Raw genomic sequence first — 18235 nt, forward strand, 5'->3', positions numbered from 1 at the left:
TGTCGCAGCCGGCCGTGACCAGGAGACCCATGGGGTGGCGCACAATTGGCCCAGCGTCGTCCTGGTGAGGAGAGGGTTTGTCCGACAGGGATGTCCTTGTCACATCGCGCACTAGCGACTCCTGTGCATGCTGACACGGTCGCCAGGTGTACGGTGTTTCCTACGACACATTGGTGCGGCTGGCTTCCGGGTTAAGTGGGCATTGTGTGAAGAAGCAGTGCGGCTTGGTTGGGTTGTGTTTCGGGCGACTCACGGCTCTCGACCTTCACTTCTCCTGAGGCCGTACGGGAGTTGCAGCAATGAGACAAGACTGTAACTATGAATTGGGTACCACAAATTTGTGGAGAAAAGGGGGTACTAACAAAAATAAATAAATAGAATTGATAATGACTGTTAAGGACAATAAATACTGATTCGTTGATGGCTTCTGTTCCTCAACTGGTGCAACAACAGGCAGCCATGTTTGTTTGTTGCATAAAGTGGTATAAATATTCAGTGCATCATACACACCTTTGTTTTACCAACAAAACAGCACGATGCCATGTAGTTACATGGAATGTCTTGCAATTACTACATAATAACATGTGACTATCCAGTACTATAACTAATTTGAAACATAATTTGTCCAGTTGTTTTTACCATTTGGAATAAGCTAAACTGCATGCTATTTACTCATTGTTGCATACTATAAAGCATTCCAGGTAACTACCTCATGAAGCTGGTTGAGAGAAAGCCAAGAGTGTGCAAAGTTGTCATCAAGGCAAAGGGTGGCTACTTTGAAGAATTTCAAGTATAAAATATATTTCAATTTGTTTAAAAGTTTTTTGGTTACTACATGATTTCATTTGTGATTTCATTTTATTTTTATCATACAATGTAGAAAATATCAAATAAATAAAGAAAAACCCTTGAATGAGTAGATGTGTCCAAATATAAAACTGGTACTGTATATGAATTAAATCAAATAGCTTAGTGTACACACCAAAAATGTTCAAATGTTCAAATCAAAAGGCATGTGGACAGTCCGTGCATCCCAAATTCAGGACCACTGGACAGCAACATAATACACGAAAGCACTGATCATTGGGAACAAGATCAGAGTGACTGCTAAGGCATGATCCATAAATTAAATAATGAAATAGGTAACCTAGCCTACCTAGCCTACAATCCATATGTTTAAATGAAAAGGCCTGATTAACATGACATCAATAACTCAGTCTCATCCCAGGTCCCCGATGCCAACACATTCAGAAATCAGAAGATGGTTTAGTAATTAGGTTCAAAGTTCTGACAAAGGCCAAGAGAACAAGAAACACTTCAGTGAGAAAACAGAAATACACTTTGTGTAACAAAAAATGACTCGTTTTGTTGTTTGGCTACCTGAACAGAACTAGGGCCTATCACTCGCAGCCCACCTCTTCCAATACATAGTGGAAAAGTGTGCATCGAATTCTACTGTGTGAAGAGCCGAAATGAGTATAACATCCTGGCATTTAAACCATACTTGATTTTCAAGGTGTTGCATACTATTAAACATTCTATTTTCACATACTGAGAATGCGTCATGCCGCTATTCGTTGATTTTGGTAGTGCATCCCCATATATAATTGATCAGTTGTTGTCAAAGCCGGCATTTAAAGTATACTCGATTTCCTAAATGTTGCATACTATTCAACTTTCTTTTTTCTGCATACTCAAACAGCCTACTATTTAGGACCAAGTATGGGTATTCAGACACTTTGAAATGTTTCTCCTTTTCTTCTTCCCAATATGGAAGCTGCTTGATGTTCAAAGCAGACACTTGTCAACATGGCTTCATCATATATTAGACATGGGCCCACTGACAATCAAGATGGGGCCCCTAACCCATTGCACACTTTATACTGGAGATCAAGGTGGGCCCCTAACCCAATGAACACTTTGTAATGGAGAGCTGTGTTCTTCGCGGGACCATTGTGTGATGAAGTTTAGCTTTCTGGGGCCCGAGGGCCCGGCAGTATGGCTTTGAATGGTCTCCTGGGGCCTCAGCCAGCCACGTCTCCCTGCTGATAGTCATCTATCTGGCCACCATCTTTCTCTTTCTCCCACTCCTTCTTTCTCCAGCACATACAGTAGGGTAGAGGGATGGATTAGCACCCTGCAGCAATGAGTTAAGTCTGTTTTCTGCTCTGTGGGGGCTGGGTGCTGTAGGGAGAGAGAAAGAGATCCCATCCTCCCTCCAATGTGACTCCATTGTTGATCCATTGACCTCCCAGACAGTGGGTTAATGCTGATTAGCCGAGGCTAGGACACGGGAACGTGCGATTAAAGGGATTTTCCAGGAACGCCCAGCATTAGTTGGAGATTGCAGGATTGTTTTGGTCTGGAGTGTCCGTGGTCCGCCAGATTAGTGAGATGGATCAGATAAGACGAGGGGTGCTTTCTCTCTCGCTCTCTCTTTCTCTTTCCAAGCAATAGCCCCATCAGAAATGTGCTTAATAATGGGGAGAATGCTAAAGCTGGTGATCCTCTTACAAATACACATGGTTTGAACATGAGAAAATCTCTTATCAATGTCTGCCTTTGAGCCCTGGATCAGGTTTGATTAAGTGGGCACCATAGGTGAGCATGGATGGATCCCTGTCTATCTCCATGGTTAGCCCAGTAGCTGGTGTGGGTATGTGACCTCCTCCAGGACAGTAGAGTGGTGGTTATTCCAACAGGAAGAGAACGGCTGTGAGCTCTGAGGAGGTGCACTGCTGCTTATAAAGAGTGTTTTGTTTTCCTCCCCTCACGGTTGCAGCACCCTACTGGGAAAATCATTAGCCGCTGACATCATCTCACACGGTTGACAGTGAAAGAATATAATTCTAGTCTCAGGCCCTCCCCCTTCCCTCCCGTCTCTTGCTTTCTCTCCCTCTCTCGTTCTGGAAATGCCAAGCAGTTTATGTGAGCTCCATTTACGCAAATAAGCACGACTGTCCCGAGCAGCGCGCGGTCTGTGGAACAGTATTCAGACACTCGGAAGCAGAAAACACACGTGTGTTTGTGTTCGGGAGAGAATTCGAACCCAAGTCAGGTTAGAATCAGGAAGTGGGAGAACCCGATCGTTGAGCGAGGATCGCTGGGGCAGCCGTTGGATGAATGGGAGTTTGTCTGATGCTTGGAGCGGATGAGGAGAGGCTCTGTCGGCGACGGAACCGTCAGCAACCACAGGACATACGCTTTTACCAGCTGAACATATAATGAATGTGGAGTCCCCTTTTGGCTCAAGGTGATTCTAAGTGTGATTTTGTCTCCCTCTTTCGCAACAGAGGAAATTGGTTTGCGCTTTGTTTGATTTTTTTTGCTCTGTAGGAGCGAGCTGTCGACTCTCTTGTCGTGTCTGTGGACGCAGCCTCTTTACGCGTCCAGATACACATTCTCCCAAGGATCCTGTCTATTCGAATCTCGGATATTTTCAATACAAGAATATTGCGAAATAGATTTGTCTTCGACCCTGAACTGGAGACGAAACGCACTTAACGGGATTTAGCGACCCGGAGTTGTTGCTGATGCTTTTGCTGGCAAGACACGTCTTCCTTTGTCCGAGAGGAACGGTAGCTTTTTATGCGCTTCTCGTCTCTCGTTGGAATTGTCTTGGAAAGGGCTTCTCTTTTCGCATGGCTGTCATCAATTAAAACGGAGTTGAATTCGCCCCGTTTGTGGATTACATTATTCGACGAGCAGAATGTAAAACGGGGCCGTATTTTCTAGACCACGAAAGTCATATATTTGACTTGTTATTTTCCTTCTTGCCAGTTTCGCCACATCAAAGGTATGCGCGTCGCGTTTCTTTATTCACGTAGTCTACCTTATTATGAATTAGCCTGTTTGGTTATTAGTTTATGTATATTAACGACGAATTCTGTGTATTATCAAGAGGTTTTATTGAACAGAATAAAATGTGTAATATCTGTGTGGTTATTGCAGCTTTTCGTTTTATAGGCTACTAATAAACATATTCATAATCACGCAAATGTGTAATATTCCTATGTGGAAAAGGCTGCTTGTACCGTTATTATTTCAGTGGTGTTTATCTGTATATTTGCTGTGTGCAAAAGGGAAATATCCAAACTGAATGTGCTTCAATCAAGTCTGTCTATTTCAATCTGCCGTCATCCTCTTTGATATGCTACTCTCGTTTTCATTTGTGGAATTACGAGATAAAATGATATTTTATGGAATGGCAAAACCTTTTTCTGTTTTCCATGCACCTACACATTTTAATTCGGATGAATATATATACTGAAATGCCTATCACTTACCATGGAGTGTACTGCACCCTAAGCAAATTAATATTTAAATGTTTCTGGCTTCGGCAGGGTCGTATCATGTGAGTATAGAAAATAATTGATAGGCTTTAGCCAATGTGATATATGTGGCATTTGTGCAATTCTCATACCGTTACTATTGGAGCCCGTGCCACTGTCCATTTGCAGAGAAGCTGTGGAGTCTTCATTTTCTGTGATAATGTCTTCTGAATTGTTTTGAATTGGGCTCATTTTCAAATTCACTTCCCGCGATTAATATCTAATATATAAACGAGCATCTTTCAATAGGCTACTGTCATCTGGTTTTATAATTCTCTGCGACAAAAAGTGAAAACGCTATGAATGTGACATTTTAAACAAGTGGGTTCAATCTATTATTCCCTATCCATGGCACGCATATATTGGTAGGGATTGTAACAGGTCGGTCTTTCACCTTATTCGTGGTATTGAATTAGCCAACGCCTCTTCGACAGCACATTCTCACCTAAAAACATGTTAATTGTCTAATACTGTGTAAATGCTTAGCACTGAATGTTTGCACAATAACATAGCAATGTTAATGTACGCCCTGCCACACCGGGCTCGAGATTAAATGTGCTGTTGTGTCATGGACCAACAGTGCCATCAAGTGGCCGTGATGTGCAGTGCGGAATGTTTTGCTCCCGTTAGATGGATGGTACATATGGCCTGTTGGGTCTTTGACTATGAAGTCCACATGTTTAAGAAGATGTGCTAATGATATCGTCTTTCTCTCACACAGGGCTCTGATGCAAGCTCAGAGAAATTCTTCAGCACTGCTGCAGTTAAAGGTATGAGTTCTTATGTGTTTTATGTTGCAATATTATATAATGGCAAAATTATTTTCATTTGACAGAATCATAATGTGTTTCATTGTTTATTATTATTAGGACATTGGCTGGTCATTGTAATTCTGCATTGGCTCAGTGTATGCGAGCCGAGAGAGGCATGCCGTTGCAGCCTATTTGTATATCAACCAGAACCAGAGCTTGGTAATGCATTTCAGGCAAAAAAAACTTCCATTTGCAGTGCAGCTCTGTGTAACACAGGTGTGAAATATCAATCTGTGTTCGCTCACGTCTAGACGTGACTGAAAATCCATTAAGGGTGGTCTATTAAATGGAATCGAATTGGATACAGTGTGATGAATGAGAAAATCCATATTAGTTACTCACTCAAATAAACACCATGCAGAGTTTTGATATGCCAAAATATATTTTACTAGTCCTTTTAGTGGGAAATACATTGAAAATGAAATAATAAACACAAAAATCTATTTTGAAGCATAAATGAGAATTCTGGAAGAAAAAAACTGAGTAATAATCATTGAGGTGTACATTTAACGTCCCGTATCACAGAGCATTGAGAAGCAGTGTTAGTTAACATGCCAGGAGGAGGGTTAGTATTGTATAGGAGCCAGAGGAGGAGGAACCAGGAAGTGCTAATTCAGTAGGAAATTAAGTCAGAAGGAGGGCCTGGCATCTGTTTATGACCTCATTATCACGTCACTAATTTGCTGTTAAAAGCAGCCAGCCCCATTTTCTGTGTTGAATGGACATTCCTCTGTAATGGTGGGTTACTATCGGCTTTGATGGGGGCGGAGGGGGGAGTGTTAGGGGAGAGGAGTGGCTGGAAAAACAGGGGTTATGACCCCTTCAGGGAGCAGGAGAAAGAGGTGCTGATTGGTGCAGATATTGTTGTTGCCCTCCTCTCTGTGCTCTACGCAGAGTCCAAGGACCCCAAACGCATTTCCCACATTCTGGCCTTTGCTTACCTCCAGGGCTTGATTTGCGGCGTCCACCGGGGGCTCAATGGCCATGCTTGACAGGGAGGCTTCCTTTTGAAGGCACCTCTGTGAGGAGATTTGGTTCCCTTGAAAGGACTAAGACCCCCTTTGTTCGTCTTAAATCAACACGGGCCGCCCTCTTTACACCTCAGTGAAAGGGGGAAACAGTACACAAATGCACTCTCTCCCTCCCTGGTGGATAGTAGGCCGTCCGCTCTCTTGGCCCCTATTCCCATTTAAATATAGACCCCTTTCTTTCTTTTTAACATCCACGTTCCCTCCTCCTCCTGCTCCACTCCTGCCAAATGCTAATTCCTATTACAATCACAAAAGGCGAGTAAAAGAATCCAGGTGCAAGAGAACGGAGGCCATTGGTATTTTTATTGAGGGAAGTGTGGAGATAAAAGGAGTGGTGTGTTTTTTGTTCGATACTACGATGCACCAACCGAGCGACCAACCGCCTCAGGACAAGAAACAACTTCAGCAAAAAGGGAAAAGCTTAGATGAATGTCAGTATTTTCCCAGAGGGCAGGTGCAAAAGGTCTCTGTTTGTTTGGTGGTTTGTGCTTTCTTGTTGGTACACATCAAATGCTTATTGTTCTTAATGTTCAACAGGGGCTTGGAGGGCCCCGCCACGGCACTGACAAAACAAAGAGGTCAACTGATGGCGGCAGCAACAACACTTCTATAGACTGGAGAGAGTCAACCTCACTGCTGCTCTCTGTGGAGGAGCACATAGCTCTGATTGGTGCTATAAACACACCTAGACTAGTGAAACTATAAAGGAAAGATAACCAGTTGAAGCTTGATTAAATCAAATTGAACTAAAATGACACGATTTCTGCCGAGGAGTAGAGCATATTATTTGAAAATAGGAATTCAATTTATTCTGTGCATATAATGACGTAACACGCATTGTTTTAATTACACTGTAAGTCTGGCTGGTACGATCATCAGGAGCTGTCTCCCATCAACAAAAATCATATATATTTGTGACATTTCATAGAAATCCTAGATCGGAGAAACCTGTTCAGAGCGTTGTGATTCGCCTGTTGATGCCTGACTCAGGTGTGACAGTATGGTCTTGGTCTGTAAGACGACAGCCCTCAAAAAGAGACTACTTGCTGCTACAACCCTGGCCTGTTCTTACAGACCACCTTGTGGTGTTTCAAACCTCCAGACCAGATGCATAGTTCACCATTTCCCTCTATTGTACAGTGGGAGACCATGGGAGTGTGTCTCTCTGGTCTGATTACTGACTGATAGCTCTCAGAGGTGGTCAGTCTCATCTAATCAGATTCTCAGCAGTCTCTACCCCAACAATGACTGCCCTGCCTGGCAGGCTGCACCACTCACAGTACAGCACAGTCCTAACAGCTAGCCAGTCACCTCACTGATTGCTTATTGCCTCTGACTGTGGCGTATTTGCAAAGAAATCCAACTCCTGACTGATTTCAGTGTTTTAGTTGTTGGCTGTTGATTTGCTTCCAGCCTTGTGTCACCTTCCTCACGGCTCACCACTGATATCCACGGTGTGGAATTGTCGGTTGTGTTCGCTTCACACAGTCCCCCACTCTCTGATGCTCTTTCTCTCCTCCCTCACCCCAGTCTCTCTCTTCCTCCCTCACCCCAGTCTCTCTCTTCCTCCCTCACCCACATTTACATTTACATTTAAGTCATTTAGCAGACGCTCTTATCCAGAGCGACTTACAACTGACACTACACTAATCAACCTGAGTGTTCTATAATGAAATGGTAATGAAAAAGTTATACAGTAACCAAGCTGCTAGGTTATCGGGGGGCTAGCCACTCAGCTGGCAGAGCAGTAGGGACAAAGTGTACAGTGAATTAGCAGACGGCTTGCTCTCTTTCTCCCTCACCCCAGTCTCTCTTCCTCCCTCACCCCAGTCTCTCTCTTCCTCCCTCACCCCAGTCTGGATGAGTTGTGAGCTCTTCCTCCCTCACCCCAGTCTCTCTCTTCCTCCCTCACCCCAGCACTACAGTGATCTAATCTCTTCCTCCCTTCCAAAGTAGCTCTTCCTCCCTCACCCCAGTGAAAGGATGCCAGGTCCTCTCTCTTCCTCCCTCACCCCAGTCTCTCTCTTCCTCCCTCACCCCAGTCTCTCAGGAATTCTCAGCCTCACCCCAGTCTCTGCACCACTCTTCCTCCCTCACCCCAGTCTCTCTCTTCCTCCCTGATTTGGAAGTGTTTTAGTTGTTGGCTGTTGATTTGCCCAGTCTCCTCACGGCTCTTCCTCCCTCAGTCCCCCACCTCTGAGTCCTCCCTCACCCCAGTCTCTCTCTTCCTCCCTCACCCCAGTCTCTCTCTTCCTCCCTCACCCCAGTCTCTCTCTTCCTCCCTCACCCCAGTCTCTCTCTTCCTCCCTCACCCCAGTCTCTCTCTTCCTCCCTCACCCCAGTCTCTCTCTTCCTCCCTCACCCCAGTCTCTCTCTTCCTCCCTCACCCCAGTCTCTCTCTTCCTCCCTCACCCCAGTCTCTCTCTTCCTCCCTCACCCAGTCTCTCTCTTCCTCCCTCACCCCAGTCTCTCTCTTCCTCCCTCACCCCAGTCTCTCTCTTCCTTCTTCCCTCCCTCTTTCTCCTCTGTCTGGGTTCAATTTTCCTAGGCGCAGCCTTTATTAAGGAAGAATCATTACACGTTAGATCTAATTACCGAGCCTGTCAAAGCGCCCGCAGGTGTCAGCCTGCCTGCAAGCCTCATTCATTTAGTCTCCTGCAGAAAATTAGACAGACAAACCAGCCATATGCTGGGCCAGTTGAAAGAGCTTGATGCAGTCTTCAGGCTGTCTGGTTGGTTTCCAACCCTTAACTGATGTTGAGGTCTATGTGATGGTGTCCAGGCCTAGTTTAGCTGTGTGTGTGTGTGTGTGTGTGTGTGTGTGTGTGTGTGTGTGTGTGTGTGTGTGTGTGTGTGTGTGTGTGTGTGTGTGTGTGTGTGTGTGTGTGTGTGTGTGCATCTATGTGTAACTGTGTGTGTCACCCCAGTCTCTCTCTTCCTCCCTCACCCCAGTCTCTCTCTTTCCTCCCTCACCCACATTTACATTTACATTTAAGTCATTTAGCAGAAGTCTCTCTCTTCCTCCCTCACCCCAGTCTCTCTCTTCCTCCTCACCCCAGTCTCTCTCTTCCTCCCTCACCCCAGTGAGACTGTGTGTGTGTGCGCGTCTATGTGTGACTGTGTGTGTGTGCGTCTATGTATAACTGTGTGTGCGTGTGTGCGTCTATGTGTGAGACTGTGTGTGTGTGCGTCTATGTATAACTGTGTGTGTGTGCGTCTATGTGTGAGACTGTGTGTGTGTGTGTGTGTGTGTGTGTGTGTGTGTGTGTGTGTGTGTGTGTGTGTGTGTGTGTGTGTGTGTGTGTGTGTGTGTGTGACTGTGTGTGTGAGACTGTGTGTGTGAGACTGTGTGTGTGTGAGACTGTGTGTGTGAGACTGTGTGTGTGAGACTGTGTGTGTGAGACTGTGTGTGTGTGTGTGTGTGAGACTGTGTGTGTGAGACTGTGTGTGTGTGTGTGTGTGTGTGTGTGTGTGTGTGTGTGTGTGTGTGTGTGTGTGTGTGTGTGAGTGTGTGTGTGAGACTGTGTGTGTGTGTGTGACTGTGTGTGTGTGTGTCTATGTATAACTGTGTGTGTGTGTGTGTGCTATGTGTGAGACTGTGTGTGTGTGAGACTGTGTGTGTGTGTGTGTGTGTGTGTGTGTGTGTGTGTGTGTGTGTGTGTGTGTGTGTTGTGTGTGTGTGTGTGTGTGTGTGTGTGTGTGTGTGTGTGTGTGTGTGTGTGAGACTGTGTGTGTGAGTGTGTGTGTGTGTATGTGTGTGTGTGTGAGACTGTGTGTGTGTGTGTGTGTGTGTGTGTGTGTGTGTGTGTGTGTGTGTGTGTGTGTGTGTGTGTGTGTGTGTGTGTGTGTATGTGTGACTGTGTGTGTGTGTGTGTATGTATGAACTGTGTGTGACTGTGTGTGTGTGTGTGAGACTGTGTGTGAGACTGTGTGTGTGTGTGTGTGTGTGTGTGTGTGTGTGTGTGTGTGTGTGTGTGTGTGTGTGTGTGTGTGAGACTGTGTGTGTGTGAGACTGTGTGTGTGTGTGTGAGAATGTGTGTGAGTGTGTGTGTGTGAGACTGTGTGTGTGTGTGTGTGTGTGTGTGTGTGTGTGTGTGTGTGTGTGTGTGTGTGTGTGTGTGTGTGTGTGTGTGTGTGACTGTGTGAGTGAGACTGTGTGTGTGAGACTGTGTGTGTGAGACTGTGTGCGTGAGACTGTGTGTGTGAGACTGTGTGTGAGAGACTGTGTGCGTGAGACTGTGTGCGTGAGACTGTGTGTGTGAGACTGTGTGCGTGCGTGGGCTGCCCAGGAAAGGATTATAGTGTGTCAAAGCCTTGGCTGTAATAAGAGAACATATCAGGAGAAAAGCCTCTGTAGATAGATTTATCAAATGATTAAAGGTCCAGTCCCACGTGTGTAATCTCTCCTCAGCACTGTAACACTGACATTCTTTATAATGTTGTCAGGCCCCACAGCACGGCCCAGCCCAGCCCTGAACACAGTTATGTCATTGGAGACCACAGCCTAAACAGATTTCAGCTGATTTGTTAGAGCAGGGCATAGCCCCATGAGGTAATGATGTTTAGCTAATGCTAAATGTTTTTTTAGAAGCAGCAGGACAGAACCATTTGTGATGAGTGCTCTAGTAATGGTTGTCATCTGTAAATAAGGTTCATGATGAGTCATAGGGTCTGTAGGTCTGTTTCAGTCCAGACTGACTCAGTATTACACAGGACCCCACACAGACAAAAACACACACTGACTGGATTATATCATTGTTACTGAGAGGGAGAAAAAATATATAGTGACATTGCATTGGTAATTTGATTACTGTGTATGCCAGATGTTACGGTTGAAAGCTGATGATGTGTATTCCTGATTTACGTCAATAGCATTTTCTTTTGCTTGCTTTGATACAGGGGAATACAGGGAAACTCAGACAATGTCATTCTTTCTCAGCCAGTAATACTCTATAATTACAAATTAGCCACCAATGAATTACATTATTTCATAACATTTCATCATAAACAATTCCCCAGTTTGAGATAATGGTCTTTCCCATGACTCATTGTATATGATAGAAGGTTCAGTCTGTAGGGGGGTAAATACTAGGACAGAGAGAGGTTGCTCTGTCTCCCCTCCTTTCTCTGGGTTTCAGCTGAATGGCTGATTTCACCAACACTTTACTGGAGCTAATGTGAAAATGAAAAGGTGCTATGGCGAGACCCAGGGAGCCAGCGCCAGACGAGACGTGCATCGTCGGGGTCGAGTGTGTCTGCCTTCGGGAGGAGAGAGAGAGGGAGAGAGAGAGAGAGAGAGGGAGAGAGAGAAAAACAGAGGGGAACTTTGTGTCAGATAACGGTTTGAAGAGCTCCCTGGATTGTCATGGAGAGCTCTTCGGGCAGCGGAGTGGCCTCTGAGTGTTTTACTCATGTGTGGGAGGGAACTGAAAGGTTGACTTTCCTTTCTCTCTCTCTGGCTGTACTGTATCACTCATGAGCAGTGGGCTGCCTCCTTCTACTGTAATCATCTCAGATGATGTAAAGATGCTTTAGGGAACCATTACACAGCTGAGCTGGAGCAACAGTCAGATGGTGTGTAGATAATGTTGACCCATGCAGCGGATGAGGATTAGGAGGGCCAGTTTAGCCTTTCACAGCAGCACTAGCATTGGTTTACACTACAGCAGCCACAGGCTTGCGTTTGACCTCAACCTTCTGTGCGGGTTTGGGTTTGGAGATTAGGACAGAATTTGACCTGGTACACAGTGGAAAGATTACCTGCCTCTGATTGGTTCTATGTGTGTTCCGAGGCACGGCATTGGCCAAGGACAACTTGTTCTCATCTGGTAGGGTTGAGAGGTCATTCAGAGGGCACTAGCTGTCCCTTCCAGGCGCAACACTGTAGTAAAAAAGACAACAATGTTGTTGAGTATACAAGCACTGTTATTGTTAGTCTTATACTGTATAAACACACCTACACAGCCACTACAGTGAGTCAAGCACTTCTCACAGAAGTTCGTTATATTATCCACATATCCATTAGCTTTAATTGGAAGAATCCAATCCCCAAATGTACAGATGATTTGTCGCTGAAACCAGGTTTATTCCATCTTCCAAAGAGCTCTCCTTGGCTGTATTTACTTTTACAGATTCGTATCCAACCAGGGCTGTTTAATATATCCCTATGGACGTATAGGTTAGCTCAATATCCTGTTTTGTGTGTGTGGAGGTAGATGTCTCCCCACTTCCCTCCTCCCCCTCTTCGTGCCTGTGGCTGCAGGGTAAAGAGAGGCTGTATTTCAGGGCCATGAAAGGAGCCGCTCCAGCCATGCCTCATCCACGGATACACAGCCACACAAAAGGTTAACAAATCAAGGCCAGCACTAGGCTGATTTACTGCCACACACTGCCACAAACAATGGCCACCCCCTGATTTCTCTCGCTCGCTCTCTCTCTCTCTCTCCCTCCCATCTCTCTTTCTCTCTCATCATGAGCTGTTAACTATATCTACCACTATATCTATATTTATACTTAAATGAAGCAGTGAAATGAATAGAATTGTACTATTTCTCCCATATAAGGCAGGCTTTGTACCCGGGTGTAATGAATGTGCTGCTTTGAGAGCCATATGATCTGATAGTGCAGAGGCTTCAGTGGTAGAGCATTTACTAGATCTGAAGGCGATGGTGTGTAGAAACACACACACACGGCGCTCCAATCTGGCCCTTCCCCAATCCCTCTCCTGACACAAAGAGGTCATTGAGGGTTTGTTCGCAAAGTCCCGAGGTTAGAGGCGTAAGTAAATCCATCCATCTTCATTCACTTATTTCCGCACCACCAGGACCGCTGTAGCAGGCAGACCAGAGCGGGGACTGAGGGAGGCAGGCAGGGAGATTGTGTAAACACTCCAATATCCGACATGCCATCGCTAAACCAGAGAGCCTGGAACCCGTCACAGGCCGTATTAAAGGCTACCTTCTCAAACACAAACGTTTGAATGGGCCACACTCCAGAGTTCAAAGTTAAAACCCCTCAGTGTTCCCCTGTCTGCCTGCCCCAGAGAAATGTGTGTGTGCGTGTGTTTTTGTGGTGGTGGTGGTGGGGGGGGTTGAAGGAAAGCCAGCTATACCCTCATTAGTCTCTGTTTCAGTGCCAAGCTCTCTACTCAACTGGTGGAGTTTGGTTACAAAGACAATATTGGAGCTGATGATGACACATTTGCATGTTGTTAGGCTTGGCTTTGTAAGTCAGTGTGGACCTTGGACTTGAACGGAGGAAACTGTGATTCTAGAGTTTATTTGTAGATTGTTTGTGATATGGATACTATAATGGATTTATAACATTGTATTCTTGCGCTGGTACAAAGTGTACTTTTCCCTCTGTACTTGGATAAACAACCATGGCATCATTTTGCAATAAATATATTTTACAACCTTACAGATAGTAATTGTAGGGAACTGAAATACAAATGAAGCTTATCAACAAGACCTGTAGATGGGCAATACGTGCTTAATCAATTTTCAAACAAGATCATTCTCTCTAGTATAATTCTAGGGGTGATTTTAGTGAGGCATCTCAAGAGCTGGTGTGTCAGTGAAGTGTGTGTGATGGATGGGGTCTGTTGATTGGTGGAGGTGATGAGAAAATAGCACCACTGTCAGTCTCAGGAGATCACCCCCCCGCCCCTGTAACAGGTCAGCATCCATCCACTGATCTGACGTTACATCAGCCACTCTTCTCACAATGGTGCTGTATTAACAGGGTCAGAAAAGCCTATTCCCCTAGCACACACACACCCCACAGTTTTTTGGGGCCCAATTATGCCTGTCAAGCAGTCCCAGTGGGAGGCATTGGCAAGGTGTGTATGTCCTAATGTGGCGTCATGGTGGCCGAGATGTAATGTGTGTCAGGAGAACTGGTCTGCACCAGTCCTCCCTCGTTACCATGCCGATGCCTGGATGGATTTGTTTACCAATACCAGCCGAGGCAGGCTAGCCTCTCCTGTCTCCTGTTTCCTCAACAGCCTACAGTATGTCTGTCAGTCTCCTGCTCTCTCTGTTACCGAACAACTGCTATTTGATATCAGTCTAATGCATATGTGGATACATGTTATGACTGGAGGGTACTTGGAGCTCCACAGAAATGCGTCTTCAGCCTGAAATCCTCCGACTTTATGGGATTAACACACATGATTAGATTCCCTGGTTGTGATTACTGTTAGATTACTGTTTTACTGTCAAGAGGTTCACCCTGAGGACATCAGCAATACCAGTGGTTGTGCTCTGTGTTGTGTGAAGCAGGATTGGAGCTGTGCTATGGATGAGTGTGATCTGGGAAGGGTAGGCCCGCTGTAAATCTGTTAGTAAATGTAGCCCACCAGTGCTGTACTGTACTGCAAGCCCCATGGGGAGGCTGTGTGGAGTTTAGGGAAAAGGAGACACCATTTAGGGGTTTTGGTATGTCTGGGCAGCCAGGATTGTCTTTCATATGGAAGCAGCTACCTGTGTGAAGTGCATTAAACCTGATGGAAATCTCCCTAGTCCCTGTATAACCCTGGTTGAGATATGGGATCTCCAGTCTACTTGGATCCATCAGCCTAGAGGAAGTGGAACCCAGGCAATGTTGTCGTTACACACAGCCATCTGGGTTCAGAGATGGAAGGTTGTGTTTCTGTAGGGGGACAGGGACCCGCTGTGAACAGTCTGAGGGAGAAGCACAACACATGGGTGGGATACCCCATCTCAATCCCTCTCCTGTCTACCCCTGTGGTCCCAGAGGACGGGCAGGGTTACAGGTTAAGGGGGGCTGTTGGAGACACACACAGCTAGTGCCCAGGCTGGTGGTAGAGATGGAGTGAGAGGGTGATGGGGGATCTGGCCAGGTTGATGAAAGCATTCCTTTAATTGCTCCCCCAAGAGAAGAAGTTAGCTTTCCCCCCCTCTCCCTCTCTCTCTCTCTTTTCTCTGACTCAGAAATATACAGGATTCAAAGCAAGGGCCCGAGGGTCAGTCGGATTAAACCTGACTACATTGTTAACCCAGCAGCCACGACCCCCACCTCTGTGCTGTTAGCTCAAACCTGACCCAGATTGGCCTCCATGGGTTTCCACATGCTTAATTTGTGGTAGGTTATGCGAGTGTGTGTGTAAAGTTAGTTATATAAATTGGAAAAGAAAGTCTAGCATGTGTATTTGATATAAGCAAGGTCTAATGGACTGTGAAATGTTCCATTTTATTACCATGCAGGCCCATTGGTTCTCCCTCCCAATCTCTGGGCAGGATTTGATGTCTTCTGAAGCACATCAACATCCCCCGGATTGTTGCCATCTGTTGAGGATTACTCCGCTCCGCTCTACTCAGGCCGCTCCTAGCGGGACCTATTTGATTTCGGGGTTTTAGAGTTCCCGCTTTATTCCATGTGTCAAGTTTTTGTGTAAACACCGCCGTCCCAATGCCGACATCTTAGAAGTGCCTCTTTTTCAGGCCTTTTCAAAGGGAAAGCAAAGCCAACGGGCCGTTGCCCGCGGTGTCAGACCCTGGTCTGTTTTAGCTCTTAGTGGGGCTGCTTCTTTGGGGCTGTTCTGAGGATTCTCTCTGTGAAGGTGAAGTCGAGGAGAACGAGGCGGAGGCCCTTCCCAAAGTCCCAAAGTCCCAGAATCCCCTCTCTTTCTCTGACATGCAGTGCTATGATGTATGAATCCCCCAGCCAGCCCTGACACCACCTGCCCACCCGGCGGGGCCGTTTGGAACCCCACACCTCCCTCTGAGAATTGAGGATTGAGGAGGAAGCCCCGGCAACAGAGGCCGCATTGTTCCCCCTCCCTCCCACCGGTCCACCGTAACGTAACCCTACCCCGGGGCCCGCCGCAATTCCGAGGGGGAATGTAGGGCTCCCCACCCCCCACCCTAGCTGAGGGCCTTGTTGAGAGAGGAGCGAGGTAGCTCTGTTTGGACTGCTCAGTTCAAATAAACAGTTCAGATCTAACCCCATGACATTCTAGCCTCAGAAGGCAGCGATCACACAGCCAGAGTTCATCAGCATCAAACCCCACTGACCCAATCCGCCCACTCGCCGCCATCCAGCCGCTAATTTGTGGTGTTCTTTTTTAAAGGGGAAATGGTTGTGGTAGGGCTCTGGGGGGGTTAGAGAGAGAGAAAAGAGTTGGGGTGGCCCAATTACTTGGCTCCCTTCCCTCCCTCCCTGGGTGCTGCTGGTGGATAGATAAATACGTAGATAGGTTTACAGACACATCAGCAGGGCATGCATGGGGGAGGAAGCATGGGGGAGGAAGCATGGGGGAGGAAGCATGGGGGAGGAAGCATGGGGGAGGAAGCAGGGAGGGGGAGGAGGAGGGATGACCATTAACAGCCCAGGGTTTGTGTGCTCGCTGTCTTCCATCCTGGGTGTTCTGGTAATCCAGCCACTCTGAAACCTGACCACAGGGTAATGAGAGAGTGTTTTAGACACGCGCACACACACACACACACACACACACACACACACACACACACACACACACACACACACACACACACACACACGCACACGCACACACACACACACACACACACACACACACACACACACACACACTAGTTTTCTCTTCCAACAATAGTTATCTTATGAAAAGGAGCTTCATAATATGTTGTATGAGGCATAACATTTTGTGTTAGACAGATTTATCCCCAGTCATAATAATTGAGGATATAGACACTGTTGGCCCCTTCCTTCCCCCATTTTTAATAGAGGTGCTAGACTGATGGCTCTCTTGGGGCATGTCTTTCTCTTTCCCTCTCCCTCTCACTGCAATCAGGTGGTGTCAGTGTGTGACTAGAGCCGTCACTCCCCTAATTGCAGCCAGTCAATTACTCTGACACGCCCCTCTGGCTAAAGACACAACCTCTTCAACATATATATCAATGAATTGGCAAGTCCACTAGAACAGTCTGCAGCACCCGGCCTCACCCTTCTAGAATTTGAAGTCAAATGTCTACTGTTTGCTGATGATCTGGTGCTTCTGTCCCCAGCCAAGGAGGGCCTACAGCAGCACCTAGATCTTCTGCACAGATTCTGTGAGACCTGGGCCCTGACAGTAAAGCTCAGTAAAACTGGACATTTTTTGGAACACCATTATTTTTTAATGGTGTTCCAAAAGATGTCCAGTTGCCAGGACCACAAATACAAATTCCATCTAGACATCGTTGCCTTAGAGCACACAAAAAACGATACATACCTTGGCCAGAATTCTGCAAAAATATCCTCAGTGCACAACGTAAAACACCATATAATGCATGCAGAGCAGAATTAGGCCGATACCCACTAATGATCAAAATCCAGAAAAGAGACGTTAAATTCTACAACTACCTAAAAGGAAGCGATTCCCAAGCCTTCCATAACAAAGCTATCACCTACAGAGAAAATAACCTGAAGAAGGGCCCCCTAAGCAAGCTGGTCCTGGGGCCCCAGGGCAGCAGCCTAATTAGACCCAACGAAATCACGAGAAAACAAAAAGATAATTACTTGACACATTGAAAACATGTAAAGAAAAAACTGAGCAAACCAGAATGCTATTTGGCCCTAAACAGAGAGTACACAGTGGCAGAATACCTGACCACTGTGACAGAATACCTGACCACTGTGACTGACCAAAACTTAAGGAAAGATTTGACTATGTACAGACTCGGTGAGCATAACCTTGCTATTGAGAAAGGCCGCCGTAGGCAGACATGGCTCTCAAGAGAAGACAGGCTATGTGCACACTGCCCACAAAATATATTTTGGAGTAGAGAGAGAGAGAGGAGTAGAGAGAGAGCGAGGAGTAGAGAGAGAGAGAGGAGTAGAGAGAGCGAGGAGTAGAGAGAGAGCGAGGAGTAGAGAGAGAGAGAGGAGTAGAGAGAGCGAGGAGTAGAGAGAGAGAGGGGAGTAGAGAGAGAGCGAGGAGTAGAGAGAGAGCGAGGAGTAGAGAGAGAGAGAGTTGGAGAGAAGAGTAGAGAGAGAGAGAGAGAGAAGTAGAGAGAGAGAGAGGAGTAGAGAGAGAGGAGTAGAGAGAGAGAGAGAGAGAGAGAGAGTGGAGTAGAGA

General features: G+C 46.3%; 1 protein-coding gene across 1 annotated transcript in view; it reads left to right on the plus strand.

Annotated features, from left to right (window-relative positions):
• The window catches only part of LOC118391161 (autism susceptibility gene 2 protein-like), a 605501-nt gene that overhangs the window by 557077 nt on the left and 30189 nt on the right, over positions 1-18235 (plus strand). The window contains exon 6 of the mRNA XM_052457892.1: positions 5053-5101. Within this exon, the coding sequence (XP_052313852.1) occupies positions 5053-5101 (49 nt within the window). The remainder of the gene's footprint in view (positions 1-5052; positions 5102-18235) is intronic.

Source organism: Oncorhynchus keta, chromosome 12, assembly GCF_023373465.1.
Source record: "Oncorhynchus keta strain PuntledgeMale-10-30-2019 chromosome 12, Oket_V2, whole genome shotgun sequence".
NCBI lineage: Eukaryota > Metazoa > Chordata > Actinopteri > Salmoniformes > Salmonidae > Oncorhynchus > Oncorhynchus keta.